The sequence below is a fragment of the Apis mellifera genome, linkage group LG16, assembly GCF_003254395.2.
Source record: "Apis mellifera strain DH4 linkage group LG16, Amel_HAv3.1, whole genome shotgun sequence".
NCBI lineage: Eukaryota > Metazoa > Arthropoda > Insecta > Hymenoptera > Apidae > Apis > Apis mellifera.
The window spans coordinates 6,291,520-6,308,016 of NC_037653.1; the positions used below are offsets into that span (position 1 = coordinate 6,291,520).

General features: G+C 24.5%; 2 protein-coding genes across 3 annotated transcripts; one reads left to right on the forward strand and one right to left on the reverse strand.

The window, feature by feature from the left end:
• The first annotated feature begins 3,789 nt into the window (after positions 1–3,789).
• On the forward strand, positions 3,790–9,689 carry LOC413407 (transcription elongation factor B polypeptide 3). 2 transcript variants are annotated; one of them, XM_016917137.2, is made up of 10 exons: positions 3,790–4,077; positions 4,681–4,958; positions 5,150–6,144; positions 6,599–6,777; positions 6,895–7,064; positions 7,151–7,242; positions 7,329–7,528; positions 7,616–7,898; positions 7,997–8,098; positions 9,671–9,689. In XM_016917137.2, the coding sequence occupies exons 1-9, from the start codon at positions 4,009–4,011 to the stop codon at positions 8,062–8,064; spliced, it is 2,334 nt and encodes a 777-aa protein (XP_016772626.1). In that variant the 5' UTR covers positions 3,790–4,008; the 3' UTR covers positions 8,065–8,098; positions 9,671–9,689. The 2 variants fall into 2 exon arrangements, with proteins under 2 accessions (XP_016772626.1, XP_396851.4); XM_396851.7 differs by lacking the exon at positions 9,671–9,689 and having other exon boundaries at positions 3,791–4,077; positions 7,997–8,789.
• Positions 9,690–11,429: 1,740 nt separating this feature from the next.
• LOC551871 (P protein) lies at positions 11,430–16,277 on the reverse strand. Its single transcript, XM_026445847.1, has 18 exons — positions 16,235–16,277; positions 16,038–16,157; positions 15,627–15,783; positions 15,417–15,485; positions 15,241–15,361; positions 15,099–15,171; positions 14,844–15,025; positions 14,660–14,766; positions 14,419–14,578; positions 14,281–14,352; positions 14,071–14,202; positions 13,646–13,900; positions 13,318–13,452; positions 13,030–13,224; positions 12,724–12,957; positions 12,385–12,643; positions 12,129–12,222; positions 11,430–11,609 (listed from the first exon to the last, which is right to left on the reverse strand). The coding sequence occupies exons 2-18, from the start codon at positions 16,120–16,122 to the stop codon at positions 11,522–11,524; spliced, it is 2,418 nt and encodes an 805-aa protein (XP_026301632.1). The 5' UTR covers positions 16,123–16,157; positions 16,235–16,277; the 3' UTR covers positions 11,430–11,521.
• Between the last annotated feature and the right edge of the window lie 220 nt (positions 16,278–16,497).

The window sequence follows — 16,497 nt, forward strand, 5'->3', positions numbered from 1 at the left end:
AGAAGTTTGCAAGAAGTTCTTCACCGCGACGGGATTCGAGCGTTCGTGACGATCAAGGGGATTCGATATTGAGTAAGTAATAATTGTATATATATATATTGTGAGATTAAAACAAACAAACATTGGAAATATTATCAATAATTATATTATACATTACGAATAATATTGAGAAAAGAGTTAATAAGAGAGTAAAATATTTATTTATTCCAAAATTGAAAATTAATATTTTATTTTTATTTCTTTCTTGTTCGAGTATCATTGAATCAAAATTTTTCTTCTCTCCATTTTTCAATAATATTATTCGCAAAATTGGAACAATATATTTGTAATTATTTCGTTGCACTTGCTTTACAAAATTTTTCTTTCTTCTCTTCATTCTTCGATCAATATTATTCGTAAAATTGGAATAATATCGAATATTTGTGATTATTTCGTTATTTGGGATTCTGAAAAAAAAATATGTATATATATATATATATATTGTAAACTTAAATCGAAGACATATTATCTGGTCAATAATAATGTTATATGTCAAAGGTGCCCGATATTAAGATCATCAACTCCTTCGTTGAAAAAAAAAAAAGAAACTTAAAAATCGATGTCGCCGATGTGATACTTTTTCGCGATAACGTCAGCAGGAAATTAAATGAATTATTGAGATCATTAGAATAATGTAGGAAATAAACACGAGCTTATTAGATTAAACGATATATATATATATATATATATGTGTGTGTCAATAATAATTATTTTTATAATAAATTCTGAATTATATACGTATTTTTTTGCACGTGTGAAAATGCAGTTTGATATTTTTTTCAAGTTTCTTTTTTTTTTTTTTTTTTTTTACATTATATTCAATTTTCTATAATAAAAAATTATTCAGGAATGATAAATGAGAAATAAATGTGAAACAATGCAAAATTGCGAAACGGACGATATTTTTCAAGCAACAGAAACAACAAATTGGTTAACCCTATGACTTTCTCGTTTCGCACGCTTCACATTAAGTAACCAATTAAACTTAAGGATTACTTAAATTTACTTGTGCATCGCGATTTCTTTTTGTAAAAAAAAAAAAAAAAAATAAAATATATATATATATATATATTGTATACTTGAAAGGAATATCGTTCGTTCTTATTCAAAATTTGTTTCATATTTATTTATTTATTTTACTATTTTGCTGAAAATTATTAATATTCAATCCATCTGATAAATTCGTATAATTCGTAATATTCAATTCATCTGATAAATTAATAAATATTAATTTCGTGAATCTTGTTTCGTGTTCTCGATATTTAAATCTAAATATTCAAAAAAATATTTGTTTCATATCTTACTATTTTGCTGAAAATTATTAATATTCCATCCATCTGATGAAATATTAATTCGTGAATCTTGTTTCGTGTTCTCGATATTTAAATCTTTATTATCATAATTAGAAAGATGTGATTAGAGATATACGTTGTAAATTCTATAATTAAATTCGTAAGATTTTTAATTAAATGATATAAAAGAAAAATTCTCTCTCTAAATTTTTTATATTTTATTATAAATTGAGTTATAAAACATTAATTGCATTATAATTAAAATCATAAATATTCGAAGAATGAATGATAGAAATATTTGAATAATGCGAGATATTTAATTTTTTTTTTATTTTATATATATATATATATATATATAAAGTACTTTTTTTTTTTTTATTAAAATTATTATAATATGCGTAAAAATATATAAATAATTCAAAATAATAATTAATGTTCGATAATAATTTATGTAATAATTTCATGATTTATAATACTCACACCCGACGTGTGAAAAAAATATTGCATAAAAAATTAATTATTACTATTATAAATAAAAAAAAATTGTTTGTATATTTTTACGATATTATATTATAATTATTATAATTAACGAAATAATACGATACGATAAGATTAAGCATATGAATGAATAATGACTTGTACTAGATCTTCGTATTTTAAATGATCTTTGATATTATTAATAAACTTATCGTAAATCCTTGAACTGATATATTTTCAAAGCAATATTTTGATTTAAATTCAATAGAAAAATGCTTGTTATATATCCCAGAATCTCATTGGTCAATTTATTTTTTATCTCTTAGAGAAATTAGGACGTTCTTATAATTTTAAATTAATTCGATTTTAAAATAAGATAGCAACGTTATTAATGCTTGTATAATAGGATTGCTAAATAATGATAAATAAATAACAAATAAGAGATAGAATAAAATGAAAAATAGAATTCTTATAAACGTAAATGAATTTATACTAGATTATATTTGTATATAAAATATAATTATCGTGAAACACGCAACTGAAATGATAGTTTACGCATTTCATTGTTTTTAATATTATATTGTAAAATCAAAAATGTAATATTCAGATTATAATATTATACAGATTATAATTTTGAAAGAAAAATGAAGTTGACGTTTGTTCGATTCAAATACGTTTTGTACTTCGTGTAGTTACGCGTCAAGCGTAATACAAATATAGACAAGGAAAGAAAATAGTGAGAAAAGGACAAAGATACAGTAAAAATATTGAAATCAGCGCCATCTCTAGAGTGCCGCAAATGAAACTCGTAAAGGAAGGACAGAAAATAATAAGAGAAGGATAGAGATAAGGCGAGAATTGATCACCAACGCCATCTTTTGAATTTAGACATTATATCTTTCTAAAATAGGATAAAGTAGAGTAAGAATTGAGATCCAGCGACATCTCGTGATATATTTAGATATGTGTTTCAGAAGATACTCGAGAGATGGCGTTGACAGTTAATTTTTATCTTATCTCTATCTTTCTTCTTTTATTTTTTATCCTTTCTTTATGAGTTTCATTTACGGCACTCTGAAGATGGCGCTGATTTCAATATTTTTATTCTATCTCTGTCTTTATCCCACTATTTTTTCTCTTTGTCTATATTTGTTTTACGTATCCATGTGTTCGTGATACGGCGCCAATTTTTGATTAGTTTTATTATCTATTCTTCTCAAATCTACTGATTATTCCATGGAATTTTGATATCTCATAAATATATATTTGACAGTTTTTTTTTTTATCTCTTTATATCATGTACATATATATCTTCTATTTAAATTTATTTTTTACATGTGGACAGGAAGTGATACGAGAAATTTTTCCACAACTTTAGAATCAGAAATATTCTATCTAAATTTTGGATTTTATGCTAGGAAAATATAATTTATAAACAGATTTTATATTTTTATATGAATACTTATATACTTATTTATTTGCATATTTATCTCTTAAAATAAAAACAATTTGTTTTTATATTGTATCATTTATGAAGCATTTATAAATACAGCTCGATATTCTTCATGAAAAAGGATATTGAACTATGAAAACAAAAAAAATTTTACTTTAAAAAATAATAATTAAATATCTTTTAAATTAAATAGTTTTTTATTATAAATGATTTAATAATTTTTATTCTAAACTATTCTATTTATTTCTTTCTCTATAATATCATAAAAATCTATAAAATCCATAGTAAATGACGTGATTCACATCATATTACGAATCTTACCACATTCTATACATATATTTTCATTAAGTTTAAAGCATTGCGAATTGTCATGTCATACATATGAAGTAATTAAAATTTTTGCTATCTAATTTTATATTATATATGTTTCTTATATTCTTTATTATTATTATCGAGCTTTTTTTATTTATAAAATACGATTTCATTTTCGGGTTATTAAATTTTATTTACTTTTATGTATCCTATTCAATTATATAAAAATGAACTTCATATATATACTCTTTAATTTACATTATATGCAATAGCATTTTCTAAATAAATGTGAATCTATGAATGCAATTTAGTCAATGGAATTTATTGCGTGGCTAATAAAACTAATATTCTATTGAAAGTAACTTTTTCTATCATTTGTGTCCATCTGTTCATAAATTCGGGACAAACAGCAGTTAGCAGCTGGCAGCTACAATAATGTCTGTAGTGGATAAAATTAAGCATTATCAGCGAAATATTGAAAAATGTGATGACAATGAAGATAGAGTATGTATTGTTGCACTAATTTTAGTATTCTACAAAATTTTAGCAACGTATACAATGATGCAGTTTTATTGATATAGTTGGATATAACCTTATAATGAAATTTAAATACAATTATGACAATATTTAAATTCTATAAATATTTATAAATCCGATATAAATATAACATGTATATTATAAAAATAAATAAATAAATATATATATATATACATATATATGAATATATATATATATATATATATATATGTATATATGTATATATGTATATATACACATATATATATTTATTCTTAAGTGAAAATAAATTTTTGTAACATCTATTCTATTGTATTTTTATTTTGCTTTTTTCCTCATATAAAATCAATCCTTTTAAAAAAATATATAATTTTTGCATATTATTTTTACTTTTATAAATTTTAACATTTATATATTAGTTTTATATTTAATTTTATATTATTTATTCTTAAAATAAAAAATTATATCTTTTGTATTATAGTCTTATTGCTTTTTTATTTTGATATATATATATTTTTTTTTTAATTATTTGATACATTATATTTATATAATTAATATATTAACTAATATATGTTATTTTAAATATTACAGGTTATTTATTGTATTTCAAAACTATCTAATTTGCCAGTAACGGTGCAACATCTTCAAGATACTGGTGTAGGACGTACTGTAAATGGTTTAAGAAAATATGATGGTGGTGTAGGAAATGCTGCTAAAGCACTTGTAGCAAAATGGAAAGCAATGGTTGCTAGTGAAGAAACTAGTGAAGGTGAAGTTGAATATGAAGATGAAGCATGTGTTCCTGATGCACTTGACAGCTATAATATAAATAATCGTGAATCCCCAAAATCTGAAGAGAGTTCTTTAAGGTATGATAACATTTTATATATAATTATTATTTTATATTCTATTTATTTTAATGCAGAATTATTAATATAATATATATATATATATATTAATATAATAATATTTTTTTCTCTTTAATAAATATATATATATATATATATATATATATATTATAATAAATATAATAGATAAATAAATATAATTGATTTTTTAGACATAAAAGTGAAGAAAATCAAAAAGATACCTATAAACACAAGTCAGAAAAGTCTGAAATGTCACATAATATGTCACATAATATGTCACAAAATATGTCACATAATAATAAATATAATTCAAAATACGAATCCAAATTAAAAATGAATGAATCTCAACCAAGTATAAGTAATGATGTTGCTAAAAATTCAAATAATGATTTAGAAAAACAAAAAAAATATGATAAAACTAAACATAGTCATAAACATGAATCAAGAAGTGACAAGAAATCTTCAAAAGATAAAAGTGCCTATAAAAAAGATGAAATACAAAGTGCTAAACATCATAGCCATAATAAATCTGATAATATTGAAAAACACTCTAATAAATCTATGGATAGTAATAGCTTATCTAGAATTAATGAAGAAAATCATAAAAAACGAAAAAATTATGATTCAAATATTCTTAAAAAAGAAAGTAAACGAAGGAAATATTCAGATAGTGAAAATGATGAAGTTAAATTTCAAATATCTTCTAGTATTGAAAAGCATAATAATAGTATCGCATTAAATACAATTAAAATAAAAGAAGAGCCCAAGGATAAAGATGTATTAGCTAAAAGTGAAATTAAATATGAAAAAAAAGATTCTCATGAAAAATCAAAAAGCAGTTATAGCAAATCTCGAACTGACTCATCTAATAGCAAATTAAAAGATAATAATGAGAAACATAAACATAAAATTGAGATACATACAAATCATAATAAAGATGAAACTAGACGAAGTGATCATTCTAAGGAATCTTCAGAAAAACATCACAGTAGTTCCTCTAGTGATAAGCATCATGATAAAAGTAAAGATAGGACTAAAAAAAAGGATCATAAAGGAGAAAAAAATAGACATGAAAATAAAAGCAATAAAGATTCAAAATGTATGAAACATGGATCAAAAGAACCTAAGGATTTGATAAAAATAAAACAAGAAATTAATGGTGATGAAGGCATTGATTGCCACTCTGGTTAGTTATATTTATTTTAGTTAAATATAATTGTGTATTTGTATTTTATATCAAAGTAGATATGCGATATTTGTTTTCTTTTCTTCATTAAGAATAAATTATATTTTGAATAAATTATATTTTTTATAACATTATTATGCTTCTATCAAATTATTTAATATACTCTATATATGAATATATATTATTCGATTTTATATTTTACTTTATTTTTTATGAAAATGAAAATAAACTAAAATAGAAAGTATAATTATATTTTAATATTTTATAATTTTAAATTATTTTTTATGGAATATAATCTTTAAAATTTTTATATTTAGTTATTAAATTTCAATGAATTTTATTATTTTTATTTTTATAAGATAATGTATATATATATTATAATTATTATAATATTATATTTTATTATTATTTTTCTAAATTTAAAAAATTATGAATATTGTTTATTTGTCTATAGGTGCTAGCTTTGCAGAAGCATTAGGTATGTGTACAATGACACATCAAAATTTATCAAAAAAACGTAATAATAATTCTCCAAATACAAGTACATCTAAAGTGATGAAAACAGAACAAGCAACTACTATAAATAATAAGAAAGTCACAGCGAAAATGGAACCAACAAGTAGCAATTTACAAGTAATTTATATTTTATTATTTTACATTATTTAAAGAACTTTTTAACTAAAATAAATTAAAAAACAATTATTATAAATAATTATTAATAAAGAAATTTTCATTCTTTTTTTATTGTAGACTCCATCCCTTTTAACATCAAATGTAAAATTAGAGCCATTAAATGTAGATTTAGCATCTACATTACCTGAAATTAGTCCAAATTATAAACCACTGCCATATATTAATCCAGTTCAGCGTAAGGAAGAAGATAAACTTCTTACAGATGTAATCTATGTTAAAAATCAAAGGTATATACTGTAAATAAAATATATATATATATATATGACAATAATTGTATTGATGCGTAATTATAATTGTAATTTTAATTTTATAGAACAAAAGTATATTCAGGAAATAAATCTGGTTATACGAGTGTACCAACTTTATTTGAGCTATGTACAAGAGTATTGATAGAAAATATTGATGGTAAGTTATCTATAAATTATATAATTATATTTTTAAAATGTTATATATATGTATATATATATATATTTTTTATTTTTTGTAAATAGCACTTGAATTTACGGGTGGCGTGCCTTTTGATATAATAAAACCTGTTCTGGAACGTGCAACAGCTGATCAACTTTTTATGTTGGAACACTACAATCCCTATTTAGTTGAAGATACAGATGAATTGTGGCAATATCACTGTAATCGTGAATTTAGAAATAAACAAAGAGAAGAAATGGAGACATGGCGTGAGACATATATGGTAAGTAAATAGATTTGCATTATTTAAATTATTTTTTTATTTATCTTATTTCATATTGATTATTTTGTACTTTTTATTCATTAACAGCGATGTTTAGATGAAAGAGAAGCAAAATTGAAAACACTTACAGCTAATATAAAACAATCAATAGATAAATCTGTTCCTGTAAGATCTACTAAACTTGCATATGTAGACAACGTTGTTAAACCTCCGAGAAATATTCTTAAAAAACAAGCTAAATATGGTACTGCTAATTCTGTACCTACCACTGCATCTAATTTAAAGAAAAAATTAATCAGCGGCGGAGGACCTACAGCTGCTACAAATATATCTGTTCCGGCACCACCTATATCTCGTAACACAAAAACATGTATGTATTTTGATATACGATATAAAATATTGGCTTAACTTTGAATATTTTAATATATTAATATTAAATTATTTATTTTCATTGCTTGATTGATATAGTGAAGAAAACAAAAGCACCACTCATGGCGAAAGCATTACAATTAATAAAAGGTCGTTATAAACGGTAGTTCATACAAAATTTATTAATATTCAATAATTTAGGTAAGTTATATATTTTGTTACAAATGTTAAGCATAATATATATATATAAATATTTTATAAGAATTTATATATATATATACTTTCGATTGCGTTACGTATTGACGAAGTAATGTATGTTGAACAAAAATATATTCGTGTGAAGTTTGCATGCTGCTTCAGGCATTCCGAGATTTACCAAATCGATCATACCAAAATAATCGCTCAGTGCTTTTATATCTACTGTAAAAATTATAATTAATAAATTATACAGTAGAAGGGCACAAGTATTTAAATTTCTCGATAAAAATGAAAATTCAAAATATTTCATTATATAAAAGATATAATGCCTTCATACAAATTCAACCAGTATAAATTGATATTTTTTAAATATCATGATATTTATTACTCTGATATTTTAATTATTTAATGCAATAATGAATTTAAAAATCGTACAGATAAATTTAATTTCGTTCAGTATATTTTACTTTAAAATGACATGTTATTTAATAATATCTGTTCATATAAAAAATACTTATCCATAGAGAAATGCAAAACTATATACATAATAAATATGTCCCATTTGTTGCTGTGATTCATTAATTTTTTTAAATTACACATGTAAATATTTTTTGTGATTTAGAGTGATATATACCAGATTAGATAAATCTAAAAAAAAAAAAAAAAAAAAAAAAAAAAAAAAAAAAAAAAAAAATTAAATAAAAAATTAAAATGATCATTAGTACTAAGAATGTAAAAAGTATAGCATTCTTCTATATGTCATAATGAATTTGAAATATTTGTGGCCGTCGTAGATTTATATAGTATAATGTTGAAATATATTTATAAAATAATGAATGCATTATAATTTCATTATTGTAACAAAAGATGAATAGAATTAATTATACATATGATTATACATTTGATGAATTATGATATTGAATTATTTTAATGATTAGAAATAATTAGTTTATATTTGAAAAAAAAATTTAAAATTATAAAATAATAACTAAAAGTATAGTTAATTCTATAAGCAGTAAATGTTGCACGTTATTATTTTTGTAAATCTTTATTTGTGCAACAAAATAATAATTAGACGTTCTATACGACTAATTATTTTACTTAATATGTATGCGTGCGTTTAAAAAGTTGTAATTCATTATAAATATATATTAAGTATAATATAATTTTTTTTTATGATTCTTATATTAATATTAGATGATATATATATATCAATTTAAATTTTTTTAAGAATATGATTACCTGAACAAATCGTAATATTTTTGAACAAATTTTAAATTTCTTTAAAGTTAAATTATATTATAATATAATATTATATTATATTATACTTATTCTACTGAAATGGTGTTTTTGAAATATTTCTATTTCACATATATTTTATTTACTGATTAAAATTATAAATGATAAAATAATGAAGTTAATTTAAACAAATTAAAATAAATTTAAAATTAATCTTGTTTCAAAAACACCATTTTTAATTACATATTTAATTAATTAATCAATATTTTATTCTATAATATTATAGAAATATATACACATGTATACATACATATATATATATATAATGTATTTTAGGTTTTAAAATTATATTTCCTGGATAAATTAATGAATTTTTTAAATTTAAAGTAATATTCATAAAAATGAAATTTTCACATGTAAAATAATTGAAATAGCATTGAAAAAATGCCACAAACAGTTTTATATGTAATACTGTAATAATAAGTAAATAAAAAATGAAAGAAGAATATATTACAAAAATGTTATACGTCCATTGTATTTGAAAAGAAAAATGTTTGAAAAAAAAAACAAATCAATGAATTTAACATTATTATCAATATATATAATTATTATAAATTAAATCTATTTGATCTTTTAAATTTAAGTTAGATTGCGTAAGAAATATCATATTTAATTAGTGTAAGAATATTGTAAGTATATTATGTAAGGATAAATAATAATCATGTATGTAATTCATTTCATATATATATATATATATATAGTCATATTTAAGATAATGTATTTATGTTTTATTTATGATATATTAGCGGTTATGTAAAATATTTTAATTTTGATAGTAAACATAATTTTAAGAAATCAATAGATGAATTTGCGGAACTTGAACAAAAACCTAAAGATTCCATATTATTTGAGTAAAATTTAAATTAATTAATCATTCAATTTAAATTAATTAAGTATTTACATCTATGCATTAATTTTTATACATGCATCCCATTTTTATAATCATTTTATTTTCCTATATGACGTAGAACGATATTCATAAATGAAGTATTTTACGTTCTACATATTACATTCTAAAATTCAAAATTTTTGTATATAAATTCTTTATTGTTTGTAATTTTTTTTCCTTTTTTTTTTTTTTTTTTTTTTTTTTTTTTTATATATTTTTACCTCGCTTGAGCAATATATCAAAAAAATAAAAATAGTACCTTACGAAAAAGATTAGCAATTTGATAATGTTAATCAATCGTTTTGGTATTTACAAGATATAAGTTAAATTATTTGCGTCAAAGTATGATACTTCTTTTATGAATTTCTTATTTATATTTATATAGAAGAAAAATTGAAGAATAACGAGAACGATAGTTTATTACATGTAATCTATTTAATTATGATTTATTTAGAATTAATTTTTAATTTTATAGGAAATCGATCGTTATGTAATTTTTTGCAATTTGTTAGATTTTTATCGTTCAAATCGGAAGAGTTTAATATTTCTATATACATAAAAGAACAATAAAATAAATAGATCAAAATGAGAATCATAAATCATACATGGATGATGGATAATATATGTATACATTTGTATTGATTAATGTATTAATTAGTCTGATTAATTTATATAGCGAGGTTGTGAAACACTTTCCCTTTTATAAATTGATTGAATTAAAGGAAATTATAAGATCAAAGATATGATATTTTCGTATAGGAAAAAATTATGGAAAAGATCGATGTTATCGCTTGAAATGGTTAAAAGTCGATAAAAATAAGTAGATTATGGTTAAATATGAAATAAATGTATTCATAAATATTACATAATTTATTTTTCAATTTAGTGTAACGAATTAATCAATCAATAAACATTTTCTCATAAAAGTTTTAAAATATTTTATTCACTAATACGATTAATTATTAAATCATACGATAATGTAGAATTTATTTATTTAATTTGATTTATACAATTAAGATGATTCCATTTCAATTAAAATAAATACACGAATAAAACTTAACATTGATGCAAAAATTCTCGCAATTAGAGGAATTGGAATTATATGAAAAATTCATATAACCAGAATTATTAAAACAATTTAATTCGAAGTAAATCTATACGGTGCGTTGCGTTACATCGAAATGTAACAATCATTACTTTATTTTTAAGAATGTTAAACATAGGTCGTTATAATTACATTATCCGTTCCAATGGAAAATGACGTGAGCGATCATTAAGTACATGGTTATTGTCATAGCACTTGTCAGCATAATTGGAAAGCCCACTCTGAAACGAACGCATTGAAAATTATTTGTCGAATTAATTAAATTATTATTACGCGAAGAATGAATTAGCGACAAGCTCTTGTGAAAATAAGCTTAATTTATTCGCGATTTATTATTCGATTTGAATTGGAAATTTCACTCGATATACCGAGCTATCCGATACAATAGATTAGATTAGTTAGAAGTTATTTCATATAATCATACACGATTTATTATTACCTCGCGTAAATGGAAATACATATATAAAGGTTTAGGTTAAAATCGATTGGAAAATTTTTGACAATTATTCGAATTGCGATTCGAATGCCACGATGTTTAATCAATAAGATTAATTTTAATTAAATATTGTTAAAAATCTTTAACTCATTCAATGTAAATACGAACGAATAATTTCAAAATGTATCAATTATTAATTTATTATTTTGTATATGTATCTTCTGAATAAAGAATACTTTGTACGAAAAATTTGTGTAATTTTTCGCCCCTCCTCGATCATTCCTTAAAATTTTAATTTACTTACTTGAAAAATTGAATAAAAGAGAATTTGTACCCATGTTGTTCCGCAACTCCTGCGCAAACTACATTAGCAGTAGCTCCAATCAAAGTTCCATTTCCTGCAAATATTCCTATCCATTCAACTAAATAAATCACATTAAAATTGGCCTTTATCAAACCCTCACCTTTGCACAACGAATCGTACAGCGTGCATTAATTGTAATGAATAAATATTTTTCAAACGAATGTTAACATTCGAATTGTCTGTCAAGTTTGATTACCTCCCATACAGGCGCCAAAAGCTAATGCCCACACCAATGGTTGCAGGGGCAATTTCAATTCGTTATTTTGGGCCAAGGTAGTGACGATCCTTATCATCATAGTTGAAAGAGGCACGTTGTCCACGAACGTGCTCGCGAATGCCGACACCCAAAGCAATAGCAGTATAGCTACCGCCAATCGTGATTCCTCGTTCACGGATAGAATTATCTTTTCCGTTTGCTTTCCTATCCAAGCGATCAAACCCAATCGCGACAAAGCCTGAAAAATCACAAAACTTTGAGATTAATCGAGATATAATGATCGAGATTTTATTTATTTAACGTATGTTTTCCTCCTACCTCCATAAGAACGAATAAAGACGCGAAGAATAATAAAGTGCTCCATTCCACGCGCGCCATCAGACCATCCAAATCCTCGCTATCCGCTAAAATCAACAGTAATAGGACACCTAACAGAGCGGTCCAGCCCAATGATAAATGCAGATTTGGCACACTGTGCACAAAGAATAACGTGATCACGAAGATCAATGTAAATCCGGATTTTACCAACAGCCATTTGTCCCTGATAGGATACTGTAATAAAATAAAAATCGAATATATATGTACAATTAAGATATGATAATAAATATATATTTAATATTTTACCTTTTCCTGAAGTTCCTCAAGCGTAGTTTTATACCTCTCAAGTGTCCCGCTGCCTGTCATTAGCTTCTTTTTTAACTGGGAGAGCAATCGTTGAACTTTTTTCAACAAAGTTTCTCTCACTAAATTTTCATCTTTACTATAACTCGACAAACTTGCCGCGGCCCTTTGCCAAATAGCAATTTCATGCCTTAATTCCTGAAACGAAAGATTTAAGTAATTTTTTCTTTCTTTCTTTTTTTTTTAACTTCGTCGAAATAAACGATTATAAAGAAAGATATGTTTATACACCTGCACATCTGGGGGCTCGGCGAATTTAAGAGCAGCCATATCTCGAAAGACGAATCTTAGTTGAGCGTATACTACAATCACTACTAATATCACACCTATGCTCATGTGTATTGTGAACGTACTGAAATCGATGCCCTAAATAACAATAATGATAATGTAACACATAAGATATGTATATATATTAATAATAGATTAAGGAATGTTAACGATCAAGCGATAATATCGTTAAATTAAATTAAACATTTTTATTTCACTATAGTAATACTGATTTAATTTAATCCTTAATGAAATATTTGTAGAAATCAATACTCGAAGTATAGTCCCTTACATTATTGATAACATCGTGATTCGATGTAATAATTACGTTGGGTGGATCGCCTATTGGCGTCATAGCACCCCCGATATTAGAATAAACCACCATCGCTGTCAATATCGGCACAGGATTTATCTCCATTACTTCGCATAATCTGATGGTCACCGGTGTCATTAACAATACTGTCGTAACGTTATCTAGGAATGATGAAATTAACGTTGTAAAGAAACATAGTGTACCTACGAGCGGCCATAACTTTCCTCCAGTAATCTAAACAAAAATTGGAGGGAATATTTTGTTTTGATAATAATAAAATTAAAAATTGTGAGTTTTACTCAGTAACATATTTTCTTCTTTAATTTATAATTAAATAAAATTAATTTAGTGTGTAATTATTGTTTAACGATATATAAATATTATTTATTTAGAAATTAAATTACCTTGTAAGCGTAAACTGCCAACCAGTCGAATATACCCGTTTCGGCGATCACGGCAACAAGTATCATCATCGAGAATAACAATAACAACGTGTCCACGTCTATCCAAGATATTAATTCATTCATAGTTGGCCTCTGGAAAATGATTATACATATGGTATAAAAATATTCAGAGAAATTTCACGAATCTTCTTTTTAAAAAGATTTTATCACCTCGTTTAAAGTTGCCAATACAGCGATAGACATGGTCGAAGCTAGCATGGCTGCTAAAGTTCTATGTACGATCTATATAATAACGAAATTAAAATTATAAAAAAGATGAGAGACTGTTTAAATTATTACTCAAATTACCTCGAATATTATAAGCACATATAATCCCAATAAAATTAACGCAGCATAAATTATCCCATCATCTTTGTCTATAGGTGATAAATCATAACTGATGGAAATAGCAAAACTCGATTCTAGATTAGTTTTCAATTTGATCGATATCTCTCCATGCTCTAACATACTGTAAAATAAAATAATAATTTTTCGAAGAAAGATATACATATATATATATAAAAATTGGTTGAATAATTTTTGCCCCTACTTCTTATCCATATTTCTCAAATTAAATATCTTCTGATGCCTTTGTCCGGGAAAAATGTCCATTAGATTTTCGGGAAGTATTGGTAAAACCCATATATCGCTTACGTTCTACATTGATGGATTAATTTTTATATATAAATATCGAAAATAGAAATCCCTTCTTAACATATTGCAATGATTGATACCTTGATTTCTTCGTATCCGTTGAAAAATTGATTGTTATCCTCGTTGAACAATAATTCCAACCATATCATTAAATACCTATCCGATATATTTGCGTATTCTATTGGTTTTGCAGGAGGAAGTAACGATCCTTCCAGCATTATACTGATATATTTCCTAGGGATTTCACCGTACATTTTATAACCTGAAAAATTAATTTAACAATTCAATCGAATTATTCTTACATGTGTGTCATCGAAACGATTGGAAGGATTTACTTTTTATTTGCCCACTGGGTATAGAGATTTGATGCAACGATTCGATCTTCTCGCTTTTGATTACCAATATTAACTGAAACGAAGGAAGAAATACGATATAATAACGGAAATTTAATCACAATTTATCGGGGAATAAACTTACGCTGAATATTAACCAACAGAGACTCAATATAGTCAGCTTGGCATATCGGTAAAAAGGCTTCTGTTTCATTTCTTGAGCCTCTTGTATATTAACATCCTCATCGTTCTCCTTATTTTTCAATCTAAAACATTTTATAATTTATTTCAAATATCAAAGGGGAGAAAAAAAAAATTTACCTCAACGGCAATGGTTTCTCCAGAGACATATTTACCACCAGGCAGTCTTTCTTCGCTCCATCCGTGAATCTGTTAAAAATTATTCGAAATAGTAAGAATAAATTATCGCCCTATTTTATATCGTAAATATAAGACGAGACGAAATGACGCGACATCGAATTTTCCACGTTACATATACTGTTTACAGAGAAGACGTTAAGAAGTACGGACCTTCCTCCCACGGTGTGATGGACTCGATCGTATTCTCTTTGAAAAACTGCCAAACTAGGATCCAAACGTATCGCCTCTGGTAGTTGACTCCAAACACGGAGCACCTCTTCTGGGATTTGGCCGAGTATTATTGAACTCGTGATAGATGATGGAGTTACTATATCGTATCGAATAAATGTCAAGCAAAAGACTCATAAAGTATATTATTGGCCACGAACTCGTGAAAATTAAATATATTCGAAAAGAAAAAAAAAGAAAAACAAAGATTAAATATATTCGATTAAATATATTTATATTACATTGTTACGTATAAATATATATTTCTTTAACAATTAACGATAATAAAGTGATGAGGGCCTCTTTTTTCGTTTAATCATAACAAAGAAATCAAATGTCGATATATCAAATTACCTGAATCACGACTGCATCGCGATCCTTTCCTCAGCACTACTGGCGTCTTCAATCCCGTTTCATCCTCGCTCGTGTCATCAAACATTTTCGATGGTAAATGTATGTATACGGTCCTAATTACTAAATAGATGAGGATAGATTAGTTTGTTTTTACACACGATACATAATTAATAAATTGTTCATTCGGGATACGATACGTTGTAGTTTGAATCCGAGATGTTAACGAAAGGAGGAAGAGCATGGAACTGTTTGATATATCGAATTATTATTATTATCGTTTTCTCGTTAGGGGTCATATTTAACGTATATTTATAACACATATACATATGTGTTTCTGTTTAGTAAGCGCTTATCAAAATTCCATTTCTCATATTCGAGATTTCTTATTACTTAAATTTTCGAATTTAAACGAATCTTTTTTTAATAAATTCGTAAAAAAATAATTCTCGAGATCGATTTT

What these genes read in the sequence shown, in the direction of transcription:
- LOC413407 (XM_016917137.2), top strand. Translation starts at nt 4,009, where the DNA reads ATGTCTGTAGTGGATAAAATTAAGCATTATCAGCGAAATATTGAAAAA. An exon ending in TCTGAAGAGAGTTCTTTAAG is followed by an intron (nt 4,959 to 5,149) that starts GTATGATAACAT and finishes TTGATTTTTTAG; the next exon opens with ACATAAAAGTGAAGAAAATC. An exon ending in ATCTATGTTAAAAATCAAAG is followed by an intron (nt 7,065 to 7,150) that starts GTATATACTGTA and finishes TTAATTTTATAG; the next exon opens with AACAAAAGTATATTCAGGAA.
- LOC551871 (XM_026445847.1), bottom strand. Translation starts at nt 16,122, where the DNA reads ATGTTTGATGACACGAGCGAGGATGAAACGGGATTGAAGACGCCAGTA. An exon ending in CCGAGCCCCCAGATGTGCAG is followed by an intron (nt 13,225 to 13,317) that starts GTGTATAAACAT and finishes CTTTCGTTTCAG; the next exon opens with GAATTAAGGCATGAAATTGC. An exon ending in TCTTTTATTCAATTTTTCAA is followed by an intron (nt 11,610 to 12,128) that starts GTAAGTAAATTA and finishes CGTTCGTTTCAG; the next exon opens with AGTGGGCTTTCCAATTATGC.